General features: G+C 36.9%; 2 protein-coding genes across 2 annotated transcripts; both read left to right on the top strand.

The window, feature by feature from the left end:
- Positions 1 to 1,714: 1,714 nt before the first annotated feature.
- Positions 1,715 to 2,314, top strand: LOC128129155 (uncharacterized). The gene has a single exon (XM_052767821.1). It carries the CDS (start codon positions 1,715 to 1,717, stop codon positions 2,312 to 2,314), a length of 600 nt encoding a protein of 199 aa, XP_052623781.1.
- Positions 2,315 to 2,810: 496 nt separating this feature from the next.
- Positions 2,811 to 3,272, top strand: LOC111888153 (uncharacterized mitochondrial protein AtMg00810-like). The gene has a single exon (XM_023884283.1). It carries the CDS (start codon positions 2,811 to 2,813, stop codon positions 3,270 to 3,272), a length of 462 nt encoding a protein of 153 aa, XP_023740051.1.
- Positions 3,273 to 9,940: the final 6,668 nt, after the last annotated feature.

Raw genomic sequence — 9,940 nt, 5'->3', positions numbered from 1 at the left:
CAACTTCTTATGGGCCTTGATGATTCTTACAAAGTCATGCGTGGTCAAATTCTCATGACTAAACCTCTTCCGACTGTATCCATTGCATATTCCTTGATCCTTCAAGAAGAACGTCAACATGGTATAAATACTTCTACTCCACTTAATAATGACATCATTGCCATGAATGCTTCTGTTGAAAATAGTTCTATGTCCAAGAAATCGTTGGTTTGTAATCATTGTAAAAAGCCTGTTCACACCAAATCACAGTGCTATCGTCTACATGGATTCCCTGCAAACTTTAAATTCACCAAATCCAAGCGTGAAGAACCAAAATCCATTGTTCAGAATGCTGTTGTTGACTCCAATTCTAGTAAATCACAAGAACAATTTCAACAGTTGATTATACTTCTTCAAAACAACAATATCAACTGATCATCATCTAGTTTTTCTGCTCAAACTTCTCTTATGGATGGATTTATGGAGTCTGAAGGTACTTTTTCTTTCAAAAAGTTTGTTGCTAATGTGTACAAATCATCATCACTTTTACAACCATTTTATTCATGGATTGTTGATACCGGGGCAACAGATCATATATGTTCCAATAAAACATTGTTTCTTTCTTTATTCAAATTACCTCATCCTCATTTCATTGGTTTACCTAATGACACTAATGCATGTGTCTCTTTTGCTGGAAATGTCAAACTACATGATTCCTTAATTCTTCAAGGAGTCTTGTATGTTCCCAATTTAAAATACAACCTTGTTTCTATTTCCAAGTTGAATTCTCAACTCAAATCCTTTATAGTTTTCACTGATCAACATTACCTATTGCAGGACCCTTCATCACGGAGTAAACTCTCTCTTAGTCTCTTTGGCAATAAGGTCAATGATCTTTATGTTTTTGATCATCGAACCATTTGTAATTCCTTGTCTTTCAGTTTTTCTGTATTCAATCTTTTTTGTAATTTTGCAATTGTTGTTACAAAACCTTCTAATACTTTGTTATGGCACAAACGATTGGGACGCATTTCAATTAGCAAGTTGAATCATCTTTCTATTCCTGGTTGTAAATCTCATGATGATGATATTGATTCATGTATGAGCTGCTTTAAAGCTAAACATCATAAATTTCCATTTCCAACTAGCTTATCTTAATCTCAAGCTGTTTTTGATCTCATTCATGTGGATGTTTGGGGTCCGTACAAGTACATGTCTCATGATGGGTTCAAATTCTTTGTTACTATAGTTGATGACTATAGTAAACACACTTGGGTACATATGGTTACACACAAAGGGTATATGTAATGGGAGTTATCAAACAATTTGTTGTTTTTGTTCACACTCAGTCTAACAAAACCATTAAAGTTGTTTGCACAGATAATGCTTATGAACTTGGATGTATTCATGAAGGTATAGAGTTCTATATCAAAATGGGAATTTTACATAAAAAAATCTACTCCTTTTACCCCTCAAAAAATTGGCATCGTTGAACGGAAACATCGACATATACTTGAAGTTGCACGAGCCTTATTATATCAAGCTGGTCTTGGGTTTTCTTATTGGTCTGAATGCGTCCGGACAGCTGTTCATCTCATTAATCGAATGCCTTCAGCTTCTCTTAAGTTCAAAACTCCTTTTGAACTTCTTTATCAAAAGCAACTATATTTGGCATAGTTAAAGCATATGGATGTTGTGTTTCATCACTACTTCTACCGTGGGTCGTGATAAATTCATGTCAAGAGCTCATCCTTTTGTATTGATTCGTTATCCCATTGGACAAAAGGCTTTTAAGGTTCTTAATCTTACCACTAAATCCATTCATATCGCAAGGGATATTAAGTTCTTTGAAAATATTTTTCCCTTACATGATATATCCCCCACTATGTCACAAAACCCACATTCTTTTCTTCCTAAAAACTCCAGTGATACACCTATTGCACCTTCACCACCTTCAATTTCTGTCCCTACTGAAAATGTTTCTTCTTCTCAGTCTCAACCTCCTAACATTCCTAGAAGGACATCTTCTAGAACACATAACCCACCTATGCACTTACGATATTACATATGCAACAATGTTATTGATTCTTCACACATTTGTTGTCATACTGTTACACATATGTGCAATGTTGATCCTCAAGTTTCTGTTCTTTATCCCATTTCTACTTTTTTTTTCAATATTTCTAAACATGATGTTGGGCCTACTTTTTATCATCAAGCTAAAGGGAATCCTCATTGGGAACTTGCTATGCAACAGGAACTTGAAGCTTTACAAACCAACCATACTTGGGATATTGTTTCATTACCAAAGGGCAAAAAGCCAATTTCATGTTGATGGGTATAAAAATTAAGTATAAAGTTGATGGATCTATTGATCGATATAAAGCATGGTTAGTAGCCAAAGGTTTCACTCAAAAAGAGGGTATTGACTACAACGAAAACTTCTCTCCGATAGTCAAATTCAATATTATTTGATGTCTAGTTTCTTTGGCTGTTAAAAAAGATTGGAAGATTCAACAACTTGACATTAATAATGCATTCCTTCATGGTGATCTTCATGAAGATGTCTATATGAAATTACCACCAGGCTGTTCTACTACTTCAGATCATCTTGTTTGCAAACTTAAGAAGCCACTATATGGCTTAAAGCAAGCTTCAAGGCAGTGGTATGCAAAATTGTCCCATTTTTGCATCAAAAAGGATATACTCATTCTCTTAATGATTATTCTCTATTCATTAAGAAGACTTCTACTTCATTTGTTATATTAACAGTGTAAGTGGATGATATTTTACTAACAAGTGATAATCAAGATGAAATTTCTTCATTAAAAATGACTCTTGATAGCCAATTTCGTATTAAAGACTTGGGGGAAGTCAATTACTTTCTTAGACTTCAATTTGGCAAGGTGGCTGAAGGTTTAGTTGTTCATCAACAAAAATTTTCTCAAGAATTACTTGCACTCTATTCTATGGAAGATGTTGTTCCAGTTTCTACTCCATTGCCTCACAATCTTAAGCTATTACTGCTTATAGACAATCCTCTCAATGACCCTACATTGTACAGACAACTAATTGGCAAGTTGAACTTTTTATTTCATACTCGACCATACATAGCTTTCACTGTACAACATTTGAGTCATTTTAACAAAACTCCTTGTCAACAACATTATGATGTTGCTTTACACGTATTGAAATACATCAAAGGCACTGTTAATCAAGGTTTATTCTTTAATAAACTTTCTAACATTGAGGCTTATTGTGACTCAGATTGGGCAGCATGCCCAATCACATGAAGGTCAGTAAGTGGTTATTTCATTCTATTTGGGGGAAGTCTGATCTCTTGGAAGTCAAAAAAGTAGGTTATAGTCTCTCTTTCTTCAGCCGAGGCAGAATATCGTTCAATGAAAAGAGTATGTGCTGAGTTGGCATGGCTGTCTACACTTCTGCATGAATTTCAAGTGCCTAATATTACCCCCATACCCTTGAAGTGTGATAATATGGCCGCCATATACAATGCCACAAACCCCGTTTTTCATGAAAGGACTAAACACATCGAACTTGACTGTCATTTTGTTCGACAAAAACTTCAAGAATGACTCATCTCTTTATCTCATGTTCTAGCTACTTCACAACATGCTGATGTTTTTACCAAGAATCTACCATCTTCAAAGCATCGAGAAGCTATTTCCAAGCTGCATGTAGTTCCCTACCCTCCATATTAAGGGGGGTGTTAGTTTTTATTGTTAGAAAATTTGTTATAGACAGTTTAGATAGTAATTAGATAGAAGGGTATTTTCATCATTCTTATATTATCAGTTTGTTAGTTCATTTTTCCTTCTCTTCTGTGTATGTATGTATTCTTCATCATTATTGAATACAAGTTTTGGAATCAATTTCAAACAAAACTTTTTCATTCTCTCAAAATCAACAACATCAGAAGCAGGTACGTAAAAAAGTAATAATGGAATGCGCATCTCAACATTTTAGCAATATGATCCTAAGTACTAACTTTGGCACCAGAGGGCGTTATCAGGCCCTATCCGATAATGTTCTTATCCTAGATTACCTCTATTTTGCAGACATGATTCCTCGCATAAAATTCATAAGGGAATCCCATTTCCTTCTATTAATGAATCAAGAAGCTATTGGATTAAGATGTCTATGCTCATAAGTAAATTGATATACTCTTGTGGTTAAAATCAAACTCCTTTTGGGTTTCCCTCATAACTAGAAATAGCTAGAAATGATATTAAGAGACTGAAGTATAATTTATTAGATTATTATATGATTAATAATCTAATTGGAAATTATGAGAAAATGATTTGTTAATATATTATGTGATGAATATATTAATCGGAAATAGACAATTAATTTGTTGATTTATTATGTGATAATAAATTAATATGTGATCAACTGTTAAATAATTGATTTGTTAATTTATATGATTAATAAATTAATGTGAAATCAATTAGAATTGATTAATTATTAATCAGAATTAATTTGATATTAATTGGAATTAATTGAAGGTGCAAGGGGTGAATTGTATTTGTTCAATAGTTGAACAAAAGAAGCAATTCGAGAAATCTCCATGGTATGGACAGTTTTAGAGGGTTTCCTAGGGTTTCTGGAAGCCTCTTGGTTGCATAAAAGGAAAGGGTTTAAATTAAGATTAAATCTATTATTTAATTAATTCAAATTTTGCTTTGCTTGCAAGTTACCTAAACTATAAATATGACCCCTTAGCTTGAATTTTTCATTCACCACATTACCTAAAGGCACATGAGCAAATTTTCCTCACATCTCCTCTCTCCTCCTCATTCTAGGGTTTCTAGTTTTGGGTGTGACCAATTAGAGGCATCATCCTTTTGGTGCTAGCTTTCTGTAACACCCGGTTCCAAGTATGCATTTAATCAAGTCAATTTTATAATTTTACTCTTGGACTCGACGAGTTGAAGGCCCAACTCGTCGAGTAAGATTGAATCCGGGGCGGGAACTAAGTAGTCTACTCGATGAGTCGGAAGACCGACTCGACGAGTAGGCGTTGTCTGATGAAAACCCTAATTTCAAGGGTTTGTCCTCCTATTTAAAGATCATAATGCCCCTATGACCTTCCTTATCACTCCCTTAGTGTCCAGATAACCCTAACTCGCCACCTTGAGCCTTGTGAGTGTTTGAGTGCCATTTTTGAGTAAACGTGTGTGGTTTGAAGCTAGTGTGAAGAAGAGGAATAAGGAGGACTTCGAGAGAAGATTGTAGATCCAAGAAGAACAGCAGTTTCTCCTCACTTTCTGGTAATCAAGCTTATTACTTGACTTGTAGTTTCTTAGATCTCCTTGTGGTTATTTTTATGAATTTTTGGGTCCAAGAAGCTTGATCTTTGGGTATTTGATATCCCAAGTTAAGATAACTTCAGATTTGGAACCTTAGAGGGCCCTCATGGCATAAAGGTGCCATCTTCATGGCCATGAGAACCCCATGTATGAAATAAACCCTATTTTTGGTCCTTTGAGCATAAAGTCACATGCATGTATGTAAAGTTCATGACTTTACGTGTTATATCTACTTAGGGAGCCCAAATCTACCTTCTGGATGAGTTTTACCCATCAGAAATCGAATTATTAGACTTGGACATGCATGGACTCGGCGAGTCATGAGTTGATTCCCAAAAACTGTTATGGTATGAGGAACCCATTTTGGTACAGAAGGGATTTGGATGAGTCCAGGGAGGGGACTCAATGAAATGGACAACGCCATGGATTTGGAAACCATGGGACTCGACGAGTGCAGGAACGTACTCGACGAGTCCAAGGCCATCTCCCAACTCATGAAGACAGACTCGACGAGTTGTTCATATAACTTGGTGAGTCACAGACTGGTCACATTCTGAATATGAAGATAAACTCGACGAGTTCAGGAAGAACTCGGCAAGTCAGATGAAGATTGTCTAGATGTTATGATTGAAGGTGAACTCGTCGAGTTCTTGCTAAAATCGACGAGTAGAGTCGGGTTGGGGGTAGTTGAGAAGATCGGGAATCAGCGAGTTGATGAGCCAACTCGGCGAGTCTGGTCAACTGGGAAGTTGACTTTGACCATAATGTTGACTTTAGCCAGGGGTAAAATGGTCATTTTACCCTAAGAGTAGTTATCAGGTTTTGACTAAGTTTCATTGTGGGAATTATTGCCGGAGAGCCACCGGAGCAGCAGCTAGATATTTCTCACTCAAGGTTTCAGCAGTCAGACACGCGAGGTGAGTGTCCCTTCAGTAAGAACGGGTCTAAGTCACCAAGTTCGGCCCGCAGTATGAGTTTATTAATAGTTGAGTGTAGGCAAGGCTCGTATCTCTTAGTTAGTTGAGTGTGGGCGGGGCCGGTATCTCTTAGTAGTATGTTTGCAATATGATTCATGATTGAATGATAGACTTAGTATACTTGTTTCTGTGTGATACTTGTATGTCAGTATAGTAGCTAAGTGTGGGCGGGGCCCATATCTCACAGAAGCTGAGTTTGGGCGGGGCCCGTATCTCAGACAGTTGAGTGTGGGCGGGGCCCGTACCTCAAGACTAGCAGAGTGTGGGCGGGGCCCATATCTCCATGAGTGTGGGCGGGGCCCGTATCTCCTATTTGCATGTTATGTGTGTATGGTATGTGGTAGTTTGGGGGAGCTCACTAAGCTTTCTGCTTACATTTTTCAGTTTTGGTTATAGGTACTTCCACTAATAAAGGGAAGGGCTGGGGTTGATCGCATGGCACACACCACAGTCACAACCTGGGAGTTCACTCTGATGATTTGATATGAGATTTTGATATGAGATTTTGATTTGAGACAGATACTATGATGTTTGATGATACATGATTATGATTTTTCTTATGATGGTTGATGGTTTTAATAATGTTTTCAAAATGAAATTTTTTGTGGGTTGTATTTTTGGGATGTTTCACTTTCCATGACCAACAAACACAAAGGATTGAAGTGATTTGTTTACTACAACAAATCAAAGGTATGTAACCTTAATCCTATGTATATTTCGATTATAATAGGTTTCCTTTAGGGTTCTTGGTGTTCATAGTTTATTGCTACTAATTAGAGAAAACAAATATCATTTATAGGTTGCGTGTGAACTTAAGTGTTAAAGTTTTCTGCTTTACATGTTTTTGATAACCTATAAAACCCCTTAGTGGTATCAAAGTCATTGTTCTGTATTGATTGTGCATAATATTAATGGATCAAAAATTATGGTTTATCGAAAATAAATGCTATCCCTTTAAAATTTTTGACTTGGATAGGGTTTCTTGAAACCCTAGCCTTCACCCTTTATTTTCGAAATGGTCTTAGGGTTTCTTAAGGTTTCTAATTTCCTTAATTATTATTTTAAATGCGTTAAAATTAGAATAATTAAAACTTGGTAACGCTATCCCCTGATTTTTGAAAATTAGAAGGTTATAAGATTAAATTTGAATTATTTATTAATAGTTCAATTGAAAATAATTATTTAATCCCCAAATGATTTAAATTAATTTTATTAAAATTTTAATTAAAAGATTAAGATTAAATCATAATTGGTTTAAATTTAATCAATTAAAATTTTAATAATTAATTTTAAACCTTGTGTTTTAAAAAAATTTAAAATACACATTATAAATATATATGTATATATATATATATATATATATATATATATATATATATATATATATATATATATATATATATATATTAAACCTTAATTACAATATGTATAAGAAAAGGCCAGTCGAATAGCTAGTAAGCCTCATTCACAAAGTCATACTATAAATAGGGTACAAGGAAATGACTTATAAAATGGTCGTTGAATGGGTATCCTTTTCACCCACCGCTATCATGTGTGGTGGAGGGTCGTTAGATGAATGGGTTTGATAGGACATAATCAAGATTAAAAGTATCATATATAAAGTACTAGAACCTTTTTTTTTAAATCACACTCTAGTTACTTTAGGAAAAATGTGAAATGTATGTTAATCCATGAAAATGCATATTATTTCTTTATAATAAGTTAGTGGAGCGTGTGTAGTTAACCGACACACTAATGTGGGACTATAAAGTTGAAATGATGAAACAACTCGTGTTTATAAGTGTTTGTGGTCAACCGGCGCATCAATGGGAGATTATAAATCGATTGTGTAACATCCCAAAAATACAAGCCAAAAATTTCGTTTTTTAAAACATGTACTTAGCAAAACATTTAGGAATAAATCATTCAACGATCATTTCATTTCACAAAAGATGTTGCATGACGGAAAACATTGTCATAATCATAAAAGTGTCAGAGTACAATTTCCCAAGAAAATATCATAATGCGGAATACAAGCAGGTGTGTGATGTACCGCTACCGCGCCAACTCCTTCCCCTTCAAAGAAGAGGTACCTGAAACCAAAACTGAAAATTGTAAGCACGAAGCTTAGTGAGTTCCCCCAATATACCACATAACATACAATCATATATCATACATACTGCCAAGCAATTCTAGGGTGCCCGACCTACCCGGTACGGCCATTCTGGGGTGCCGACCTACCCGTGTCGAGCCATTCTGGGGTGCTAACCTACCTGTGTCAAGCCATTCTGGGGTGCTGACCTACCCGTCAGTCCTAACAACCGACCCTCAGGGACTATTCCCCTCCTACTACCACTATCACATATAACATATCATGCCAGCATATAACATATCATGCCATACTGTCAGACATATCTGGGGTGTCTGACCTTCGGTCCTAACAACCGAACTCTACTACTATCACATATAACATATCATGCCAGCATATAACGTATCAAGTAGTAGCAAACCTAGATGATATCACAAAGACAATCACCTAACATACAACTCCTACTGGTGGGCCGGCATTGTAGCCGTAGACCCACCGCTAATGGAAGGTAACTCACCTTGAAATAGCTGCTGATCGGTGTGGGAAATGACTGACTGCTGCTGCTGCCACTCCGGAAATCCTCCGGCTATAATTTCCACCAAAATACTCAGTCAAATACTGCTAACCGACTTCAGGGTAAATTGACCATTTACCCTTAACAAATCAAGAGTCAAGTCACATTCAACTGCCAGTTGACCAGACTCGCCGAGTTGGCTTGCCAACTCGCCGAGTCCCTTTCCCTTAGTCTGACCATAAATTCGTCCCTACTCGTCGAGTTAAGCGTTGACTCGACGAGTTTTCCTTCTATACCTAAGGCCAATAGTCCTTCATCCTACTCGCCGAGTTGTATGAACAACTCGCCGAGTTCATCTTCATCCGAAGAACACTCTAAGCTGTGACTCGCCGAGTTGCGTGAACAACTCGCCGAGTTGCATGAACAACTCGCCGAGTTGTTCTTGAGACAAGAAGATTGCCTTAAACTCGCCGAGTCATGGCATTGACTCGCCGAGTGACTTCATGAGTGAGTCTGGCTTCCGACCCACTGAGTCACACCCAATGACTCACCATTCCCAACCCGCAAATGCGAAAAAGGGGGGAAACTCGGGGACTCGCGACTCGACTCGCCGAGTCAGATGAACGACTCGTCGAGTCAAATGAATGACTCGCCGAGTCGGACACATGCAAAAACTATACACGCGATTCTGCTTGAATCCAGCTCATGCCATTCATAGATCTGGGTTTCTAGGGCAAGAATAACACGTAAAGTTTCCAACTTTACGTGTAAATAATCACCAATAAAGGTTTTAGGGCTCAAAATGCACCAAAAGAGTAGATTTAGGGCTTTCAAGCAATATGGCTCCATAAAGACAGTAGATCTAAGCTCCTGGAGCTCAATCACACCTAGATCTAAAGGCTAACAACTTATTACAACCCAAAAAGCACAACAAGCTTGGGGGAAAGGCTTAAGAAGGACTTCCATGGAGCTAAAAGGGACTATAAGCATGAAAACAGAAGGGAAATCGAGTTATACCTTAAGGAACACACTGAGATAGCTCAAAGATGCC

This window comes from Lactuca sativa, chromosome 9, assembly GCF_002870075.4.
Source record: "Lactuca sativa cultivar Salinas chromosome 9, Lsat_Salinas_v11, whole genome shotgun sequence".
Lineage (NCBI taxonomy): Eukaryota > Viridiplantae > Streptophyta > Magnoliopsida > Asterales > Asteraceae > Lactuca > Lactuca sativa.
The sequence above is the reverse complement of the archived record's forward strand: the minus strand, read 5'-3'. Positions and strand labels throughout refer to the sequence as shown.